The following is a 23,868-nucleotide window of genomic DNA, read 5'->3' on the forward strand; positions in this document are numbered from 1 at the left end:
AATCAACTTATCAATTATGTAGTAGCCTAAGATTTAAAAGCAATCATACAGTTGCATTTTTTTTACATCAAATCATACAGCTTTAGAGCTTTAAAATCCAAAATAAAACCAGGTATCTGATAATATGCAACCAAACCAATCCATAAAACAAACAAACAAACAAACTTCAGTACTGAACTGAGAATGGAGCGCTATTATAAGCATACCAATGCTGCTGCATCAATAGGAAGATTAATAAGGTCCTCAGTACAGATTAAACATTCACTGCATTTAAAAAAGAAAGTCATCAGTTGCACCTGTTGGCCCACAAAAGCACTGACACTGTAACACGCAAGTGTTGTGCACAAGTAACATAGCGACTGTATGCTCTCTTAACATATCAACCATTGCTGGCAGAGACAGGGAGGAAATAAAAAGCTTTTTTTTCGAGATTCCTCTCGATTTTGCAAGTAAGTACACTCAAGATGCCTGAGCATCAACAGTAAGACACACAGAGTGGCTATGCTCTGGGGGTTCCTTGCTGTCCTAAAGCTACGATTCACCATTGCACTTCAAAAGATCTGACTTAAGAAAAAAACAAAAAGCAATTAATCTCTGACCGAGTGTGAGAGTGAGAGAGACACTACAAATCACATTTATCAGGCATTTCTTTGTTTTGTTTCTTTTTTCAAGATTTTCAGTCCTTTTTTTTATGTCGGGTTAAATAATCCTGATTAATTTCATTCCTTCATATAGGTAGCCTTACCTCTTGACAAGGCAATATCATAACATTAAAGTCCATGTTACAGTTACTGGTCCATTTAAAAGTCAGTCCATTTAACAATGCAAGACTGTTTCAAAGCAGCTACGATGTGCGATCTCCCCACAAGAGTATACCTAAAGCTTGCAGGGGTGACGGCTTGACTACTGATCCAATAGCTCCTTAGTGGTCCGAGACACGACTAAATTAAAAAAGAAGCTTAGAGAGATGGTGTTTGTCAAAAGCTTGTTTTCTTGGAACTGTTAAAACACAGCTATCACTCACAGCTAGTCCGCTCCCTCAGACAGTGAGCTCATACCGAACTCTGGATCGACAGGTTCGTGGGGACACAAAGCCAGAACAGTAAAAGAGTGTGTGAGAGAGCAAAAATAGTGACAAGTTTCTGATGTGACTGAGTGTCTTTAAAAGTTACATCAGAAACCTGCTTCATGTGCAAGAGTTGAGATTTGTGTTGAGTTGAGACTTTGTTGGGGGGTGGTAGTGCTTCCAGAATTCTCTGCAGTCCACTCTTTTGCACTGTCCATAGAAGCCCTGCTCCATCTCGGAGCCAGAAGAAGTCTGAAGTGTTTGTGAAGTGGACATGCTCCCACCAAAGCTGGAGCGTTACAGTGGGAGGGAAAGGCAGCAATTGTTCCGACATTGACCAAATAAATAACAACAACAATAACAACCATACAGTCCCATACTTCAAAGCCACAGTTTGTCCTGATCGTGGAAGTAATACTGGCAAAGGTTTTTTTTGTTTTTCGAGGATTCAAGTGTTTTCCCTAGGCTCTCTAGGTGACCTCTCGACATGTGAGAATTTGGTTTTGTCAGTTAGAAATTCATTTTTGATTTAGAATTGGAAAATTCTAAGTTCTTTTGCGGCATTATAAGTCCTCCACAATGAGAACTAGTAGCTTGTGTCCAGGTAAGCGCAGTTAGGAGCTTTTAAGTGCTGGACTGCCGGTCTTCTCTGCATCTTTGCTGTCCTTCATGAGTGCGCTGAAGACCTGATGAGCACAAAGATATAAGCATGAGATAAAATCCACATGGTTTGATTTTTAAGATAACATCTATAAAGAGGGGTGACACACTGGTCAGACTGTAAAAAACTAAAGCTATAAAATCATCACATAGTAAATGCAGAGTGAAAGTTCATGGAGACCTTTCATGGACCGAAAAGCATGTGAACTAACTAAAGAAATAAACTGCTGCATGGAAAACATTTTTGATAAACACCTACATTTTGAATATGCTACAAACAAATTCCCTGATATTCCATGACTTGGGTAAAGCATGATCAAATCTGGAATAGCTTTTTTTATTATTATTTTATGACCTGTGGAAACCCTGTACAATACAATAAATAAACAATAAATGCAGGAGTGAACAAGTGAAAAAATACACTATTGTTGAATGACTGAATATCTGTACTAATGACTGGACTAGAGAATGCACGAATTACTGAATGAATAAATAAGTGAATGAGTGAATATATGTACTAATGACGGGATAAAATACTGAATGACTGAGTGAATGAGCGTAAAAGAAGCATACCTGCGCCCACTTCCTGTTGCCGCTGAGCATTTGGGTGGCGGCAATGCAGGTGAAGAGTGCGTCGGAGGGCAGGTGGTCCGGCAGGCGAGTGAGGAACTGCGCCATGTGGATGAAGTCCATCTGCAGCAGCACGTCCTCAAACAGGCGCAGGATGCCCAGGCCCGTGCGGAACAGGAACTCCTCGCCGTCCCGACAGAACACGTCCCACACGCGGCACGCCACGTCCAGCGGCAGGGGCCGGCTGTACAGCGTGAAGATCCTGGAGGGCGCACACACACACACACACACACACACACACACGCCCACACGCACGCACGCACACACACACACATACGCAACACACACACGCAACACACACGCACACACACACACGCAACACACACGCACGCAACACACACAAAGATGTATATGGTCAACATACACCTGCGTCAATGCTTCCATTTAGGGAATGCTAAGGCTTACAGTTTCATTAATAGATATTGAAAGTTAACCCACCATTCTGAAAGTAGACACAAAATACACACACATATAGACACATAAACCATTACTCTAAAAGTGTGTTCATCTTAAATAAAAAGAACACTTGTCACTCTCCATACACCCTCAAGAGAAAAACCTGTTTTCATGATTTACCTGACATTTTCACCAAGTTCATATTGTTCTGGTTTGTCCCTGGACTCTACTCACCAGTCTATCAGGTAGAGGTCTGGGGTGAGACTGCAGCTCTTGAAGTGGCTAAACAGCCTTGGGAGGTTCTCCTCAAAGAACACCTCGAATGCAGCAAAGTACTTCATCATCTGATGAGTTGGGAAAATTACATAAATAAAAATAAATGTATGTAAATTTATATATGTATACAATCCTATTAAAAGTCACACATGTTTACAACAATGACATCATACATAGGCATGCAAAATGTACAGTTAATATTAAAAAAATGCACCAATGTGCCTCACAACCTTTGGGCTCTTAAATCTCCATTCATGCCTACAACAACCACATGACTTCACAGTGTCCAGCCTGGAGCTAAGAGGCCAATCAGGTGTGGTTTCTCCCCTTGACATAACAAAGTGCCATCCAAATGAATCTGAGGATGCTATAAATAACTGACTACCAACAAAAAGAAATCTTTTGTGTTGTCTTTACAAAAACAATAAACACCCATGCATTGAGGCTTAAAGCGAGCAGCTAGTGTAGAGAAGGAGCCCTGGTTTGCCTGAGGAAGGCTGCGGTAACAGGCCCTACCAGTTCATGGTCCACTCTGAAGAAGGCCAACTGGCAGGGCTTGTTAAGGAGGTTGGCGAAGGCGATGAAGGCGTCAGCTTCCTCCAGGTTGAGGATCAGCACGGCGGCAATGAAGGACATTCCCTGGACCTGGGGTCAAACGTCAGGAGGTCAGAATGTTCATTGCCAGGATTTTCATATATGACATCCTGACATGCATAGATTCCTCCTCAAACTTCTGTAATCTCTACAACCAGGTGAAGTTTAGCACAGCGGCGTGGCTTTTACCACACACACACACACACACACACACACACACACACACACACACACACACACACACACACACACACATCACATTTACTCTGCACTGAGAGACTGAAGGAAGCGGAATGTAAAGAGAACATTCCTAAGGCAGTTCCATAAACATAGAGTGGCAGGTTCTTGAATGTCCACCTGATGACCGAAAGATTGGAAGTTACAGCTGTGTGAGTGTGTATGTACTCACGTATCCCACGTCTGGTCTGTAACAGGTATATGCCCCCAGGATGCTGTGCAAGACATCATGGTAAGGCCCACCCTGAGAGAGACGAAAGCCAAGAAACACAACCACTCATCAGACATAAGAAAAACACACACAGTCAGCAAACATGAGTAAATACACACAAACATGCCCATAGACACACACACCTACACTTACACTCAGAAGCACACACAACCAAACACACAAAGCAGTCATTACCACCCCCCCCAGCCCTGTCTCCTCACCATCCTCCCTCCTTTTAGTTAGGAGTTCAGTTTCTATGTGTGTGCCCATCCCCATATGTATCCTCTAGCAGTGACTTATTCACTGAATTGAGACTGTTAGGTAGATTTGTGTTACCTTCTGGAAGATGAAGAGGGAGGGGAAAGTGCGTGAGATGTCCAGCTTGATCACATCCAGACTGGACTCGCGGTCCGCCACAGATGCCCCTGATTCGGCTGGAGATGAAAGACATGACTTCAGGTCAAATACAAGGGCGAGCACAAACTTCCACTGGCCACAGTGATTAAGGGCTGGCACTGATGTATTCCCTCCAGTCCCCAGCATTAGATGTCCCCTCAGTAGGGGGGTTTTGAACATTACAATAGAAGAATGCTTTCATCAACAATGTTTGATCGTGTGTGATTCTAAAATTCTATATTATAGTCAATGGACCCTTTGGAACATTCAATCTATATTCAAGATTGTACAGTATATGGTGTATGTGTCAGTGTAGGTGCATGCGTGCATGTGCATGTGCATGTGCATGTGCGTGAGAGACAGGCAGGGCCATAAGTTCTACTTCTGCTGGCATTCAACTCAACACAAACAAATTAACCAAACGGAAAGTAAACTTTTCAGTTTGAACCTCATACATTAAGATCCTTGAGGAAACACACACACAAAACCTCTTTTCTCTCTCACACACACACACACACACAAAACCTCTTTTATCTCTCTCTCTCTCTCTCTCTCTCTCTCACACACACACACACACACACACACACACACAAACCTCTTTTATCTCTCTCTCTCTCACACACACACACACACACACACTTACCCTCGGTCTCCGTCTCCGAGCCTATTTCACTGAAACTCCTCCAGCGTTCCTTGGCCCTGGAGAGGAAGATCTCGTACAGCTCTGGAGTCGGAGAGAAGCAGTGAAGGAGAGAAAGAGGAGGAGGAGGAGGAGGAGGAAGAGAGAACAGCAAGAATCCAGACAGTCAGACTGGCTCGGCAGGATCAAAGAGTTTCCTGGACGTCAGTTCAGAGCTTAAGCTTCTCTAGGGTAAACTGCAGCTCACAGTGATTGGGGGATGCACATCCCCAAGCACTTCTCTTTACACCAGCCAACTCAAAAGCCTGCTCCCAGACACACGCATCAGAGAGGGGGCAGGGATCTAAAGCAGTCTGTTGACATGAGGTTAGGGAGGCAGTTTGTCAAACTGAGATTTATCTTGTTGACTTTGGTAAAGCCTGGCTAGAGTTTACTCCGAGACTGCGTCCAGTTTCATTAGCCTCTTCACTGGATGTGTGGTGCTGTAGCATTTTTTTGTTTGTTTGCAGCATTTAGCTGGCTATAACTGAATAGTGTATACGGCCCAGAATGCTTGGCTTAAATGAACAGCTTCCAAAACAGAATTGGAACAGTAACTACTACAACAAAACCTGCATCAAGCCATCATCCTTACACACACACACACACACACACACACACACACACAGCAGACACAAACGCACACACACACACACACACACACACACACACACACTTATCCACTTTACCAGGGGTGATGTTGAGCTCGTTCCCAATCGCCAGGCTCCAGACTTTGCCGCGGACGTTGGGTGGCAAGCCTTGCCACCACAGCTCCCTCACGCGGCGCGTGCCACGCCTGCCAACAGGACACACATGGGCACCACCATTTACACACTGGCAAAGTCTTCAAGACACCTCTATATTGCTATAGAGGTTTAATATTGCTATTCAAATCAATGGAGTTTAATTCAATTCCTATTCAAACTGAAAAATACCATGTATTTGGAAACACTGAATTCATTTGATGCTATATATTCATTAGATGTTATTCAGTATCATCCTATTGTTAAAATGCATTGTTCAATCTGGTGAATAGCAGCAGTAACAGCAGAAACGTCAAGTAAAGTTTCCCCGAAAGCTTTGCTTTGCTTTCAGATGCTACCAATGTTTCACCAGGCGGAGCGCCCATCTGCAACTGGATTTGCATTTCCTGAACAGACTGGTATTCACATTCAGTTGCCCCCAGTGCATTTTGTTTACTTGTGCAGAGCCTCTGAGAGAGGGGGGAAGAATGCTGCATATTATGCTGCATTTCCGAACAGTGTTTTACAATGCAGGCCATTATTATATGGAAATTATGTTTCCCTTTTGCAGTTCTATGCAAAATTCATGACAGTTGAGACGCTGATGAGGGCGGTGTGTGTTTCTGTACATCTGTCTGTGTAAGTGTGTGTGTGTGTGTGTGTGTGTGTGTGTGTGTGTGTGTGTGTGTGTGTGTGTGTGTGTGTGCGTGTGCGTGTGTGCGTGTGCGTGTGTTCTCACATGCTCTCCCAGTTGGGCAGGATCTCATTGTTCCAGGCTACCATGGCGCTGGCGATGCTCTCCTCCTGCTTGAAGCGCTCCTTCATCATCTTCTTCTTCCTCTGGGCCTCCTTCAGCTCTGCAGGACAAACCAGACGAAATAAAATAAATAAAAAACATAAGCAACAACAACACACACATTCAAAAATACATTTTCAAGTCAAATGTTTATGATTGATATGTATGGCTGAAATAGCAGTGTTTTTCTATGGCTGTGTGTGCCTTCTTGGAAGCTTTCCAGAAATTCAATTCAACTCATCACATCAATCAGATGTTGCCATTCAAAGAGATTTCCATGTCACTTGTTTTACAAAACAACTGTCAATACTGCCCGGTCCAATCAAACAGAAATCACTTCTGTGCGCTCAGAACTCATTTTTGCTGAGCCTAGATGATGCATTTCCAGTTGGGATTTGACGCTGAGGAGGCCTGATTTGTGGTCAGGGTTTGTGGCTACAGCACGTGGTGGTGGGCTTAACAGAGCGCCTTCATCTGACTGCAGCTTGGGTGTAGGCTTTAAAACACAGACTGGAAGTGTGACAGTCTTGAGTTTACGGTCAGTGCTGGAATTTAGGGCTTAGAAGTTTACTCATTCGTAAACTTCATCCACACTGAATTAGACTGCCTAGTGTCCTACTGAGAGTAGTCCACACTGCATTAGACTGCCTAGTGTCCTACTGAAGGGATATGGGGGGCTTTGAAAGTGTAGACACACTACTTGAGTTTGGACTTCAACTTCAGTACACGCAACAGCTAGTCCAGACCTCTCTGAGGCCCTTCTACCTGACCTGGCCATGCAAACCTTTTTCCATCATCATGCGGTCATACCTGATAGCCCAGTACTCTCACCCCCTCCTTTAAGGTGTAACCCGTCTGGAAGTGTGCAAGGATTAGGCTACAAGGGACAGCCCTACGAATGTTATGCCTTATGCAATGTTGCTTGTGCACCTTCCGATTGATAGTGAGTAACACATTTCCATTTGAAGAACACTGATGGCCACTTTTCGTAATCATCCAGATTCACAGGAGTGGCCCTCTGAGTCATTGTTTAGGTCACAAGAGTGTGTTGGGTTTACATCACAGTGAGGGGTCACGGCAATTAGTCCAACCTGACTTAACATGTTGACTGAATTAGTGGTTACGGTTAGTGTGTAAGGGCTCCTAATTATAGGGACATACTTCACAAGTCTGTGTGTGTTGGACACTGAGGAAGAGGTCCTGAGAGGTCAATCTGACTTGACTGAGGATTTAAGGTTAGGGTCTTACGTCTGCTGGCACTAGCTTCAGCGTGTGCAAATCTGCTGGGATGGTGTTGATGTGGTGTGTGTGTGTGTGTGTGGCGTGTGTATGAGTGTGTGTGTATGTGTGTGTGTGCGCGTATGTATGAGTGTATGAGTGTGTGTGTGTGTGTAAAAGGAGACTCACCTCTCTTCTTGGCCTCGGCCACCATCTCGTCGTACTCCTGCCTGTGGCGCTGGGCCTCCTCTGAGGACTTAGCCGGAAGGTTCCTGGAGGAGGACAGAGGGTACAGCAGACCGCAGTCAGCCAGGCAGCCAATCACAGACCACCAAAACAAATCACATGACTCACTGACACACAAACAACACAACAGAGAGGTGTGTGTGTGTGTGAACTACGTGAAGTGGATAAGTGTGTGTGCGTGTGGAGTTGTTGCCTGGAAGAGACCTTCTGAATGGCATGAGGCCAATCACATGATAAAGCCATAAATCTCTGCTCATGTGCCAGACAGAAAAAAGATATCCAGCAAACCACAGCAAGATATATCGCTGAGCAATGAGGGCATACAAAGAAGGCAGAGCACTGGTTCCAACCAATCCCATGACTTCCCATGTGTCAAGTAGGGAGAGAGAAGGAGGGATAGAGAGAAAGAGAAAGAGAGAGAGAAGGAGTGTGTGTGTGTGTGTGTGTGTGTGTGTGTTTAAGTGTTTTAAGTAGCAGTGTGAGTGTGTGTTAACTCAGGCTGAGCTCTGCCTTCCGTGGCCATTCATAGTTAATCACGAGCGGCGTCCTTGAGGGTGAAACACAATCACTCCTCCCAGCTTTATCACTCTCCTGCGTAGTGTGCCCTTCACGCACGACACGCACGCACGCACACACGAGGCTTGTGCAAAATTCCAGAATTGAATTGAAACTGGCTCTTAAATTCCAATTAAATTCTTGAATTTCACTTGCATTTCATTTGAGGTAGCAAACAGGAAGCAGAAATGCAATTCCTCAGTGACAAGTCCAGACAGCCCTGGCCGAGGACCAGATCAGTGATATGGATCTCTTTCCCCTCCTCTGTCTGGACCTCAAATTAGGAAGACTCAGAGCAACACAACGGCACTGCGGCAAGGTCAACAAAGTCATCATCATAAGTTACAAACAAGCAACCAAGAGCTAGTGACCCATATTACACTTCACCTTTCCACTCTTACTGGGAATAGTTGTGTGTGTGTGTGTGTGTGTGTGTGTGTATTGCTATTCACTGAGAAAACACACATTACGAGGGTAATGGAGAGGTATTTTAAGCCCCAAGAAAAAGCTAACTCGACATTTTTATCAAACTAATCAGTAGCCAGCAGATGACACGCTGACCTGGTTACCAAGCAACCAACTGTGTGGCCCCCCAGAACATGGCTGCAGATATTCTAAAGGGAGGCGGCTCGGAGGTATGGAGAGGTGGGGGTAGATCAAAAGAGTGACCCGACACAGGATTTGCCTCTAGTGGTTCCCCATCAAGACAAATCTTCACATTAAATGGGTTCCTAGAGGAACATTATTGAAAGGCTTAATTTAAGAAGCATTATAGGGTTATGGAGCCGCAATGTTGGCAATGCATATAGGAAGTGAATATAATATTACAAGAAGGAGTTGAGCTTGCATCTAAATTCAGTGAGCTAAGATGACTAGCCAACAGCTAACACACTTGTCTTGAAAACACCACCATTGTGAGTACAGTGGGTGTGGATAAAAGCTTGCCACCAGCTAGCTGACTACAGAACTCAAAGCAGTACAAGCTAAGCTCACACCTTAAGAGTGAAAAAACAACACAATGTTAAAAGACAATAGGCATGTTAAATCCTCCACTAAGGGGTTAACTCGTGATAACTTAAGCATTACTCTTGCCAAGTCCATTAAGAACGGGAGGCCTTAATACACCATTACCCTTCAATGTAATTCCCTTCAACATTTCCTTTACTGCTACAGAACCAATCCATAAGTAAGGGAACATGCTTACCTTAATGGAACACACAGGCAGTGAAGCAATTATTCTTTTGTAACGTTGCCTGAGCTAGTTTTTATAGTTCAATCTTTCAATCTCATCTCATCATGGTGTTCTTTACATTAGTGCAGATCCTATCACTTTTATGCCTCCGTGATGTGTACAATATAATGTAAATTTCTTCAGTCAAAACGGTATATTATTATATTTATAAGAGGCATTTGGTGCATTTATAAATACATGGTGCATTCATAAATGATGGTTAAGTTCAATTCTGTATAACTAACTAGAGATTATATGGCCCAAGGAGAATAGCTGGTGTTGGTGAGAAAGATTGTCTGCCATGTGATAGCCTATAATAGGCCCAGCATTCATTCACTTCAGCAGATGCCACTTATCCCAAGCAACTGGCAGGACAATGAAAGCGTACAGTCATCAGGATATCAGAATATGAGCTCCTTATGAACTGGAGTCAGGGTTTCAGTGGAATAAGAAGTACCATGCTATGCCGTGTGTGTGTGTGTGTGTGTGTCTCCCTTATCCAAAGCAATTCAAGCACAATCACAGCGCATGGTTATCAGAAGAATGTAAGCCGTGACCACATTAACGGTACCATTTGGTGTGTCTTTCGGTGTACATAAACATGTGTGTGTGTGTGTGTGTGTTTGTGCTGACTCATTCAAGTCTCTCTTTTAGGTTTCATATTGTGGGGTGTGATATGTGTAAAGTATGTGAGAAGGGTGTGTAACCAAGGTGTGTGTGACTGTGGGATTGTGTGTGAAAGTGTGTGTGTTAAACCATAAGTGTGTCCTTCCGCCGATGGAAGGATGTGGGTATGTGCTTCACATGGGTGTTTGTGTGTGAGGACTAAATGTGCACAGGTGAGCAAGTAAATAACACATGCCAATTCCCCGAACGTATCCTGGGTAGCGTGTATCAGTGTGACAGTGTGAGTGTGTGTATGAGAAAGTGAGAATGGAGTTTAACTTTCGCTTCTATTGCATGTGTTCTGTCTGTTATACATTGTGCAAGCATGGCTGACACACACACACACACACACACACACACACACACAGTTTTTCAACTTCTCAGTAGCCAAGGGAAAGGGGCACCCGTAGACAAACCACAAGACAAATATGCTTGTTCCTCTTTCGCAGCACACTGTAGCATGAGATGTGTATATCTGAGTGTGTTGACTCGTTTTGGTCTATCCACTGTGTAAGTGTGTGTGCATGTATGTGAGTGTGCATGCATGAGTATATATGTGTGTACATATTAGTATGTATGTGTGACAGCATATATATGTGTATGTGTGTGTGTATGCATGTCCTATGCATGTCTGTATACTGTGTATGTGTATGTATAGGAGTATTTAAGTGTATGACTGTGTGTGTGTGTGTGTGTGTACTTACGCTGGTCTGTCCTCCAGTATGAGGGCAGTGGTGGAGAGAGGCTCAAACTCCAGGTTCTTGCGGCGGCCCGGTCCACCATGGGCCGCCTGGGAGGGGGGAGAGTGGCCAGACTGGGCACGCTTGGCCTCGTACTCCTGCACACAGGGTAGACACACACACATGAGTCTCACAAATACACACGCACACGCCTATCTGTGTCCACACACGCACACACATACACCTACCTGTCTCCTTCATACACACTCAGTGAAACATACAAACCTTTCACCCTCACATACACACATAAGTTTCTCCCTGGAGTAACACACACACACACACACACACACACACACACACACACACACACACCCCAGCTTAATGCAAACACACCCTCCATAAAAACAATACCCATTCATAAGAATTTCACACAGAAGCAGTAAATGCAGATCAGTACACATGATCTGACACACACAGACTGGGGGAAGCAGTGGAATGGGATCGTCCCGGTTTTGCGCAGTGAGAAAGCTGGGAGCTGGTGCTGCTTGTTTTAGAGCGGAGCGCTTTTCAAGCAGAAGAGGGCACAGCTGATTCGCATACTGTACACTGATCATAAGGCTCATACACACACACACACAAGCCTCAGGGTATGAAAGGAAGCATGGGGCCTACTGTGTGTGAGCATGTGTGTGTCTTGTGAGAGAGACGAAGCAAAGGAGAACATATATGTGATTATGTCTATGAGCCTGTGTAAGTAAGAGAAAGAGAAGGAGGTGTGTGTGTGTGTGTGTGTGTGTGTGTGTGTGTGTGTGATTTCTGAACCCAGTGAGAAAGACTGCATGAGCACGCTGCCTGGAGGAGCAAAGAGAAAAGGACTGAGTTAATTCCAGCATCATCCTGCATAATTATGGCCACCCAGGGGAGCCTGCCAGAGCCCAGGGGTTCCCATCTACACTGCCCACTGCTCCAGTCAGAACAGTCAAATACTGTGTGTGTGTGAGGGAGAGAGGGTGTGAGTGTATTGAGCCTATGTAACCTGAAGAAATATAAAGGCTACATTGTCAATAACACTGCTCAACAAAGCTGTGGATGTATGATTGTATGTGGATGTATGTGGATGTACAAGCTTAAGCTGTGCATGTATGATTATAACCATTCGTGGGCGATTTGACCAGCACAATGAGTGTGTGTGCACGTGTGTGTGTTCTGCATCAGTGGCTCCACCCACCCAATACTCGTCCATCAATCTTTAACGCTTCCAGAAGCTTCCGATGTCTTGTGACACTTAGGGCAGTCAATAGCAGCCCTGTCACGTGAACACCACCATCTTCCTCAGGATGCCTATGGCCACAGTCACATACAAACCAATCACCAAGTCTTAACACACTGTTGACCACTATTGCTTGAGTTATGTCTTCTTTATACATTACTTCTTTGCAATTAAGAACCGAATGCCTCTATTTAAAGTTTCTATTTAACTTACTCTGTAAAGTTGAGCTGGCCCTGAGTATAAGAATTATGTTACTGGTATTGATGTGACATCTTTATGTGATGTGAAGAAAATTGAAACTTGGAACTTCCCAGACCTATCATAGTGAAGGAAATGGAATATAGAGAGAATGTTGGCATTGCCATCATCATGACATCAGCAATTTTTTCCCAAGTTCAGAGTTTGCCCTCGATCACTGACCAGTTCCATGAAAAGGTTTATCAGTCATCTCCAAGTCTACTGGACAAATAATTCTACTTAAGTTTCACTGGCAGAAAGAATTCCGTTTCAGATGGTAGTTCCTAGACTGTTGTGTCAGCTATCTGAATTGGTCTGGCTGCAAAACTCTGACGCATAAACTGAGTAACGCGATAATAAATAAGTCAGCAGATTTGTTCCTGACGGTGTAATCAACATGCCAGGAAGACTGGAACTCTGGAAGCCTCAACATCTCCCTATCAGTGTTTACTTGAATCTTAAAACGTGTCACAGTGCCCATGTGTGTTGGGAACACACTTTAAAAGATTCGGACCAAACAAGCCTGGTGTGAACGCACCTGGAGAATAACGGCAACTGAACTGACAGACTGACAGCCTGACGGACTGACAGACTGACGGACTGACAGACTGACGGTCACAGAGACATGTGCATGGCATGGGGCGCTGACGGGTCACAGTGAACGCGTCACAAAGACAACTTTCACTTCCTTCTTCCCCTTCTCCTCCTCCGGGCAGTGAAGCAGAGATGGAACGGACGGACGTGTGCGTCGAGCAGACGGACCGACAGACAGACAACAGAGCGATGGGGGGATGCAAGGACAAACGGAGAGAGAGAGAGAGAGAGCGGGAGAGAGAGAGAGGGAGGGAAGGCGAGAACGAGGAGGAAGTCTGCGAGCAGAAGTGAAAGCTTTTCGCTGCCCCATGCACGGCCAGAATGCTTGGAGGAAGAGATGACGGAGAGAGGGAGAGAGAGAGTGAGAGAGAGAGAGAAGATAAGCGAAGGAAAAATAGTGAAAAAGCGGCAAAGAAGTAAAAGGTCCTACCGCCGGGCCTAAGAGACTGGGTGTGGAAACAGATGTTAGGCTGCCCTGGTTACTGTCCTACATGAGAGAAAGGAGAGAACAACCAGAGAGAGAGAGAGAGAGAGAGAGAGAGAGAGAGAGAGAGAGAGAGAGGGGGGGATGAAAGAGAGAGAGAGAGAGAGAATGGGGTGAGGGATAGGGAAAGGGAGAGAGAGAGAGAGAGAGAGATGTAAGTAGACTCAGCCAGAGGTCACCGACCCCAGACCTCCATGGAAACATCACACGTGCACACACACACACTTAAACACACAACACACACAAACACACAACACAATCATAATGATTGAGGTCCTGGTCCGCCTGAAAAGGAACTATGTATCTTTAAAGAAAAACATAAATACACACATACACACACAACTACAAAAACACCTCTAAAATAGGACACACAAAACACAAGATAGCCCCTTACACATAATATGTGTATAATATGATATTATTAACAATGATCAAGCAATGATCAAAGTCTGATTCTGAACACTTAATAAACACATTAACGTTTTCCCCAGGGATGTTTCCCAGGGCTGTAATGATGTCCTAGGAGGACTGGTGACTGTGCAGTCACAGCGGGAAGCTCAGGGAGGGCAGTTTAGGACTGGGGACGAGAGGCTCAGTCTCAGTCAGTCAGTCTGTAGTCTGTGTGTGTGTGTGTGTCTGTGTGTGTGAGGAGGACACCGGGTGACTGGCTAATAGGGTTGGGTATCGTTTGAATTTGAACGATTCCGATTCCAATTCCGATTTCTTATTTCGATTCCGGTTCCTAACGATTCTCGATTCCGATTTTTTTTTCAGAGGCAGGGTCAAAAAAAGTTTAGGATATTTAAAATGAGCTAGCTAACCAACGGTCTTTCTCAGGGTATCTGCACATTTTCCAAGTGCAAATTTAAAGACTTTTAAGACCTTTTCAAGACATCTAAATGAAACTTAAGACTATACCACGGCAAAAAGATATATATGACTGTTAATGCAATAGTTTTTTCCCCCTACTAATTTTAACCCCCACCCCATTTTGGATGTCTACAGAAGTTACCAAATATATTTTTGGCGAAAGAAAAAAAATTGTGTGTGAATTACCTTCAAAGCTATAAATGCCCAATTTTAGGGTCTGGGCTGCTTGCTTTTGAAGCTAGCTGTACATATTTTGTTTTGCTTACTGCTGAGGCTGACTGTTCTTCACCTGTGTCTGTAGTAGCCTAGGCTACTTGCCAAAGACATGTGCACTGGACTGGATTCCCTTCAATATTTTTTTTCAAACTTAGACTAAGCTATTTACATATTTTAATAAGTCTACTTTATATAATTTACTATGTGCATCTATTGTCCAATATGCAGCACAGCAAATTAAAGTTAATCCACTACTTTACATTTTGCATACCAGTTGTATCTAAACCAACCAAAGCTTGACTGAAACATTGTAAAACCATTGACTTGTTTTAAATTAATTAAGAGACAGGTCCTCCTCGCATGATACTGCTGAAAACTGCTGGTTTCATCTCAACGACGCATACGTATTATAATGACGCTTTTTTTTTATGTAGCCAGTCGCCGACATTCAAAAAATATGCGGTTATAGTTCACAACTTTTGCGAAGTAGGCCTAGCCTACTGGGAAACGCTGGCAAGCAAGCAGCTGACAGGTATTACAGGTAGGCCATTAGGGGTTTGCACGGCGTGTCATCAGATCTGGACATCGCCATATTGGAGATACTCGCCTCATTAGAAAGCATTAGGCACTGAAGTAAATCCCTAACATCGTCAAGGAAAATGGTTAATTATTGCCGTGTTTTAGGTTGTACCAATAGGTCAGACTGAGAAAAACATCTGGTGTAGGTATCGACTTCCAACAGTTATTAAAAAACAGGTGAAGGGACAATAATGCCAGAAGTTATCAGAGGAAGGGGGGCGCTTGTGGTTGAACTTGGTACTTTGTCTCCCTCACCAAACTCATATGGATCTGCGCTGCCAATAATCCGTAATTTCTTGAAATATCGCGCCTTTTCTTGTGGTCCAAGTCCTGCCCTATATGCTTTTGCATCTTAGACACATTTTGATGAGCTTTTCTGTTGTTTAGATACGCTACAATCACGTAAGATATCCAAAGTGCATAATACTCCATTGTACTTCATTTACTGAGTATCGCCAATATGGCCGCGCGTGCTGGGTTACCATAGTTACCGGCCAGAACGTGACGTTGGTGCAAACTCCTAATAGGGAGGGAAAGTGAAAACCAGCGCCCCAAGTGGTTGCGTTCCTATCGAAGAGCAGCTCCAATGTTAAGTCCCATAGACCTATTTTTTAAAAAAATACTGTGAAGCCAAATCAGCGATCTTATCCACCAAAAATATTTTTCAGTGTCTATACAGTAATAATCTTCTAACTGTGAAAATTTCAGACCATATTTTGCCTTATTTAAAAAAATCGAAATGGCTCCTTTTGTTTCATAAACGAACTACAAAAAAGCCACGTGACTTTACCCTTCGACGTTACTCACGGTAGCATGGTTTGTTTATTAGCCTGGTTAGCATTGCCACTTAACACTTACTGCCAGCTCTTCATGTGAGTAGAAGCACAACACCAGTTATCCAGACATAAAGGTTATCACCACGCGGTTTACATCACCTTCCTGGTTATTACAAAAATATGTAAGCCAGTTAAGCAAATTGCTGTATTGATCAGTTAGAGATTAAAGCCCAAACCTGTGACGTCACATGCAACTGTAGTTTGTTATCACCATGTTACGACAAAACTCTCAAAACAATTCAACTGATCCTAAAAAAATAAGGTGACCACTTGAAGCAATAGAGGTGACCCCAGTGTCTAACATATGGAAGGCATTAAATTAAGATCCCAATGTGCACCGAGATATATTTTTTCTAAAAAAAAATCCCATCCCCTCCGCTAAACTCTAGGAACGCAACCACTAGATGGCGATGAGATTACTTTCCCTCCCTATTATAACTTAGACAGATATTTTCTTCCCTAGGCTAGGCCAGCAACACACGCTAGAAAGATGCAAACAGCTCAACTTAACATATACAGTATTTCCTCCTGATTGCGAAGCACTGCACATAATTTGACCAGCAGTCTTTGCGTCCATAGTTTGTGAAACGATGCTGCGTCCGATCAACGATTTTAGATGCCAAGCGCAACTCCAAAAAGGAGAACAAATGAGCGTCCGGTTTGAGGCTGCGCCGGACGCCGGACAGGGCTTTTAAAATCCATCTATCCGGCCTAAATTCAAACGTATGGCCAACCTATCGCTCTTTCTCCCGCTCATTCTACCGTAGGCTTCCTCATTCCACGTAGGCTACCTGTATATCTCTCTGGCCTCAGCTACACCACGAAAACGTCAGGCATATTATTTTGTACAAAGGCCTACTGTAATTACTGTTTTCACACCTTTAACCACACCCGTGAAAAACATCTTCACTCTGCAAGTCTGCAACCACTACACTTCCTCCCGTAGCCTAATAGCCTAGGCCTATTCACTTATTTGCGTTTTAAATACACGAAACTGGATTGAGACATCACTCGCTCTCTTGCACTCGCGGGCGGTCCCATACGCACATTTAATACCTCTCTTTCGAAAATTCAGTTGTATTTAAGACTATTTAAGGATCCGCGGGAACACTGCTTTCTGAATGAAATAGTCTGACCTTCTCCATGAATTTTAATTCTATGAACTATGCGCTTCTTCGTTGGTGTTCAGCCGTTTCTTCTTCCGGTCGGCGGACTTGGAATCGAAACTAGGAATCGAAATTTAAACTTTTGAAAGATAGTCCTGGTTCCAATCAATACTCAATATTCGATACCCAAGCCTGCTGACTAATAAGGACAATTTATGCTGAAATTAATTTTTCACACAAATGGAACATCATCTGACAGGAGCATCGACCTCCCAACTCTCTGAGCTCACACCACCGCTCCAAAATGTCTCACAGCCTCGGTGGTTGGAGTGTGTGTGTCTGAGTTCGCATGGGTGGAAAATAACAAGGGATGTGTGCATGGGGGAGACTAACCCACTGACTCAAAAAGAGCTTTAGAGCTCACTCCTGTGTGTGTGTATGAGAAAGAGGGACCGAGAATAGTATACAGTAATAGATTATAATCCCAAACCTAATTTGAGCAAAGATTAAAAGCTTCATCTCAAAATAACAAGCATCGAATTTTATCCCAAAGAAGCATGGTTGATGATAACAGGATTCGGGGGGTATCTTATTTCCCTGCCAAGGCGCTCATCGTCTGCAAGCACAGCAATTACAGTAGATGAGATGTTATCCCACATCACATCAGATTACAATGTAACTGAGAGGACACATCACATGGGGTGGTGAGGATGGGTAGGGTACGATCTCTCACCATAGAGTACATCCTCAACACTGATTTCACCATCTGATCACATCCTCTTCCTTCTTCTGAAACAGGCCATTGGGACCTGCTGCTGACACCACCACACACAATAGGGTTCTTGTTTCAGTAGTGGGGTCATCCCCTGGCTGCGCCTCTCAGTTCAGGGTTTAGGACTAGCTCAGGCGTGTCCGCAGTCTGGCCCGCGGGCCAAAAGGTGGATTTGAAATGCCCCCCTGGCCTCTCACAAGATACAAGAACAATGGCCCACCATGGTGCTGGCCCTACACTACAATATTAGAGCACATGAGAACCAACGTTTCACATACACCGACTTATTTGTGGCGGCCCATCACAATATCAACATTGACCACCACACAATGATTTTTACAGGTTCTACTAGATTGTGCTTAAATCTGGTTAGCATCATAACCACACTGCGCTAATGTGTTTAAAACTGTTGCATTCAAGTTAATTCCGCAAACCTACCACCACAAATAGAATTCAATTCTGGGGGAAACACTGAGGACATAGGCCCACCACATGATGACAGCACTCACTACAGCTTGCAAAACACTGATCAAGGAATGAAACTTGTATTCTCTTAGTATTCAGTCAGTGATATCAAACAGGCCACCACTTCCAAGAGCTGATTTACTGTTATGTGCACTGAAAGTAAAAGACAGCGCATGGGTTATGTACAAGTTGCCTTATTGTGCACTTCCTTCAACACACTACTATCTCTCTTGATTACTTCTGATTGTCACTTGGTTACTTATTGGTTGCCACTTCTGCATGGTCATCCTCTATTTATCAGTGTAATTGTAATATTTATTGTACTCTTAAGGGCTCCTTTTTGCACTGTAGCCTGACAGTCCTCATCTGTGACTCACTTTGAATTGTAGAGGTTTACAAACGTGACTAAAAACATATCTGGTCCTCAGGTATTGTCACAAAACTTTGACCATCCCTGGCCCTGGTCTGCTGACACTAACACTAAAATAATGACATACTTTCTGTGAGAGAGATCGTTTTGCACAATCACAGACATTCCTATTTGCCTCTATGGATAAGGTCCTGCACAGACACAGACAAACACTCCCCCCTCAGCTTGACTTGGAGCTCTGAACAGCTGCTCTGACAGAAGGCTTTGGCTGCAGGCTAGTCTGTGTGTGTGTGTGTGTGTGTAAGAGTATGGCGTGTCTGCAAGAGAGCACCTCAGAAAAGTTGTAACCTTGTTCCTATTCTAACCAATTTCTATACAACAGGTAGGTAGCCCAACATCCCACAGTTTAACCATTACCTACAGATCCTTGTCATTAAGTGAAGCATTAAGAGTCCGCCTCCCTCTCTCATTCACCCACCCACACGCACAAACACACACACAGAGTCTTGAAAATCAGGTATACGTAAACATTAAAGACTCATGCTGTTTATCCAAATCCACACAAGCCGTTGACCATAGTGAAAAGGCATTACACCCCCCCCCCCCCGTATCTGACACTGCAAAACCCTCACTCATCTACATGCATGTGTGTTTGCAAATGTGTGTCTGTGTGTGCGTACGGACATACGCACACATGTGAGTGTGTGATTAGGCGCCCTTCTGCCTGCATGCTTTCTCACTAACACTATGCTGTGAGGAACTGAAAGTCAAACACAGAAGCCTTGACCATCATATACTCACAGAACTCTGCGCAGCACTGTAAGAGTCTTTTGCATGACAGTATCTCGTACATGAGTCAATAGTGTAGTCATGGGCTGGGAGTCATTTTACCTCTGACCAAGTGAGTCTACAATGACTAAACTGTGTGCAAATAAATCTGAGTGTGAAATAGGCTACCAAATCACCTGAAGAGTGTGAATGTGGTTTTAACTAGATAGGCCTACTTTGTTTACAATATTTCCAGGCTTCAACTAGCAAGACACAGAAAGAGGTAGAAAGAGCTGTTGGAGCCTAATGTAGTTTAACAGCACCTAGGCTATAATATATCTGCATTATGTGTGCAGTCATGAATAAATAATCAGAAATGCAGTACTGAATCTTTCTATATCAGTAGTTTAACAAAATAATAATATAAATATTATGGGCCACATAGCCCAATATGCCTCTACCCTCTCCGGTCAAACACCTTATAACTAACATATTTCCTGCAGGAAACACTGACTGCAGCTTATTTTACTAAAACAAATCGTGAGACAATCGCAATGTGAATCGTATGGAATCATGAGTTGAGCGCTTCAGATTTTAATTTGATAACGAATCTATGATAACTCCAAGGAAATGGGAAAATGTATCAGCTAAGCGTCTGGAATAAATATTAACACGACTCATGAAGCAATGCATAACAACACCTGACAAACATCCACAACTGACAACAAGACTTAAAAAAATATTAAATAGCAAAGCAGGGTTCTCACCAGCTGTAGGCTAACGTGTTCACTGCGGCCACAAGTCATACCCTACAACCCCAACACTCTTCCACTCTCCCTAGTTCACAACCATGCAGACTGCTGACCGTAGTTCCATGGTGACCCGCTGCTATCTGAGAACTCACCTGCTGAATAGTTCTGGAATCCTTTGGGTTGTTCTCTCTGGGGGGAACCTTTCCAAAGAGCTTCCAGCCTGGAGCACTATGTTGCTCACATTGCTTCTTTGAAAACAAGCCCCTGTCGACAGAGACAATATACATTTTACACAAGAGATACTCCATAATGCATGCGATAAATGCTATGTCACATGACATAGGTTAACCAATGACAACTGGAGATTTAGTCAGTAACATACTTTGGAAGGACGTCTATTAAGAGGTCATGAACTTTAACCTACAATTATGAAGGAAATACTACTACAGGAATATCAAGTTCTCATTTAGGAATTATTCCAACTTCCCTAATTGTTATTCAGTTGAACTAATTAGTCTAAAAAGGCTAAAAATAACCATGAATGGAAATTCACCATGCCTGGTTGAGACCTAGTCAAAGGCGATACAGGCAGCACATAGCCTACCTGGCTCCTATACCAGCCAGTCTGTGCAACTGTTAAATGTTGAATGAGAGAGGCCACGTCTTGCACAAAAGACGGTGGTGTGCAATTACAATGCCATTGTTGGCAACCTCACTTAGGGACAGGGTGTCCTTTTTTAATGGGCCAAGGCAACCTGTATATTGTTTACACCGGCAATAAATGTTGCTAGCTAGTAGCTAACCAAAAACACATTGTTATTGTGGAATTGTTGAACACGTAGACAACAACAGCACATTGTTATACTGTGTGTAAAGTAGTTGGTTCTTGTAATCATACCTGCCAAAAAAATCACTGATGCCATGCTTTTTCTGTTTGGACAGCTGATCAGAAGAGACGGCCGAGGCGACACTCATCCCCCCTGGTATGTTGTCTGGGACGCTCTGGCGTCGGCTGATTTCATACGTGTTCCTAGAGTTCAGATTGACATCCATGAAATGTATATCCCGCTCCGCGGCGGAGCGCAGGAAAGCGTTGCTCCTCTCCGGGCTCAGCGGTGTGGAATCGCAGCTTAGAAAGTGCGTGCTATGGGTGATAGATTTAAGAGACTGTGGCCTAGCGGTAACGCTAGTTTCCCTATCAGGCCCAAAGGTGAGTTCAACCCTTGGGACTGAGTCATCTCCGTGAATCTGGCGTGATGGAGAAGTGCATGAATCGTCAAACACATCACTGTCTTCCTTCAGCAGTTCGCCCATGCAGGGCTCCAAGGTCCTGCATTCAGTGCGGCTGCTTTGCGGCACTGCATGGGGCAAGGGATTTTCCACCGGCGGATTTGATAGACATGCCTCAGTTACTCGAGGTTGTGTCGAGGCCTCCAACCCTACCCTATTCTCTATTGATATAACTTCTCCGTTAGCCATTTTAACGTTACCTACTTTTTCTACAGGCTCCCTCTGACATTCGCTGACAGGGGGGAGCTGCCCGGCGTCGTTCATGTTCCCATTGCGTAGCGTCAGCGGCTCAGGTTGTGAGGCCTGGCACCGGCAAATCTGCTGATGCTCGTGTCCATCACACGACGGTGACAAGTGCGGTGTGCTGTAAATCTCCTGGTTAGAGTTCGATGTGTCTTTTTGCATATCCCGGTCCGTGTTACACTTGGGTTGCCCCACAGTCCCGGCAAAGTCCTGAGGGTGAGCCTCGTCTGTGTCCGGTTTACAGTCTGCAACATCAGCAGCGCCAGACGGGCTTCCTGCTGAAGTACCCCGACCTCCGGTCGTTGATTCAACCATTGACTGTCTCACTGACTCGGTAACCCTGTTCAAAGAAGAGTCGATGTGTCGTTCTGAAGTGACACAATTGTTTTTAGCTCCACCAGATGTCCCTTTTGCTACGAAGCCAAGCATTGTACTATCAATCCCACTACACTCATCCCCTCCATGAAGTCCCGCTGCACCGCGACCAGTGGCATATTCTGCATTTCTTTCATCCGAATCCTTCTTGTCATCAAAACAGACCTTGTATACGCCTTTGTCAGCACTAACGTTGCGTTCAGAGGCATCGGTAGTTAGTCCAGGGAGAGAGAAACCCGTTTCCGTGTTTTCGTTCACATCAGTTGACAATGTCAGTTGCGAAGCTCCATTCTCGGCATTTTCCATTTCATTCACGAACCGTTCAACAAATCCACGACGCCATTTCTAACATTTATTTCCGTGGAAAGCACCGACATAAAGTTACAGAAGGTGCTTTGATGCTTATTCGTCCATTTAACGCTGAGCTCTGAAAGATGAGAAACCGGTAGCCACCTTCTCTAGCCATGTCCGGAAGCCATTTTGAAATTCCAATGACGTAGGTTGTGGATGGTTCATTAAAAGAGGCGCGTGGCTTGGAGCGACATCTGGTGTCTGTTTTAAACTGCTACACTGGCAAATAGCCATTATCCTCACATCAAACATTCTCAAAGAAATACTCATAAAGCTTGTAGGCTAGCCTACTAGAATTGCATGCGGAATCTGACAACAGAATTTCAAGTAGCTTAATTACCGGTCACATGGTTAAATCATTGCAAACTATAATAGCTTATGGACTATCTGTCACTAATTCGAGCCGATTAGGGTTACCCAGACAGGAATCCAGACAGAGATGAGACAAGTTAAAGGCTAGGCCTAGGCTACTGTTAGGGTTGAATAACCTAAATAGACAATAGCCTAATTGTAAGACAGTGCAAAGGAATTCAGATAAACTATTATTACGTAACTAATACCTTTGGATCACAAATTGTATTTTAAATATTAAATTAAAGTATATAGCCGATATATACATATGTATATCCTAGGCTATATATTTCAGAGCCATAGTCATTAGTTTCAGGGCTAGTCCAAGATCATCACAAAACTGACAGACATTTTAGAAAACGCAAGGCAGTAGGCTATTAGGCCTATGCTACGACGGAGTATTAGGGCCACACATGAGGAAAAAATATTTTTGCCATGACGAGTTTAACTCGCCATGTCGACATTAAACTCGACATGTCGAGAATAAAGTTGAAATGTAATGTCGACTTTAATCTCGACGTGTCGACATTAAACTCAACATTTTGAGAATAAAGTTAGTTTGGAGAGAGAACGACCGCTCGGGACGATTGAAAGGGAGGACGAATTAAACATTCCAGTTTTCTTCGACTGCAACAATGATTAGACATACATAGGCCTAT

General features: G+C 44.0%; 1 protein-coding gene across 2 annotated transcripts; it reads right to left on the reverse strand.

The window, feature by feature from the left end:
* Nucleotides 1-1,231: 1,231 nt before the first annotated feature.
* On the reverse strand, nt 1,232-23,272 carry tbc1d12b (TBC1 domain family, member 12b). Of its 2 annotated transcripts, XM_048233386.1 has the most exons (14): nt 21,498-23,272; nt 20,752-20,863; nt 13,812-13,868; nt 11,305-11,438; nt 8,092-8,174; nt 6,628-6,745; nt 5,835-5,941; nt 5,110-5,190; nt 4,407-4,504; nt 4,032-4,103; nt 3,545-3,673; nt 2,987-3,096; nt 2,300-2,558; nt 1,232-1,752 (listed from the first exon to the last, which is right to left on the reverse strand). In XM_048233386.1, the coding sequence occupies exons 1-14, from the start codon at nt 22,811-22,813 to the stop codon at nt 1,681-1,683; spliced, it is 2,748 nt and encodes a 915-aa protein (XP_048089343.1). In that variant the 5' UTR covers nt 22,814-23,272; the 3' UTR covers nt 1,232-1,680. The 2 variants fall into 2 exon arrangements, with proteins under 2 accessions (XP_048089343.1, XP_048089344.1); XM_048233387.1 differs by lacking the exon at nt 13,812-13,868 and having other exon boundaries at nt 21,498-23,006.
* Nucleotides 23,273-23,868: the final 596 nt, after the last annotated feature.

The sequence above is a fragment of the Alosa alosa genome, chromosome 22 (genome assembly GCF_017589495.1).
Source record: "Alosa alosa isolate M-15738 ecotype Scorff River chromosome 22, AALO_Geno_1.1, whole genome shotgun sequence".
Classification (NCBI taxonomy): domain Eukaryota; kingdom Metazoa; phylum Chordata; class Actinopteri; order Clupeiformes; family Clupeidae; genus Alosa; species Alosa alosa.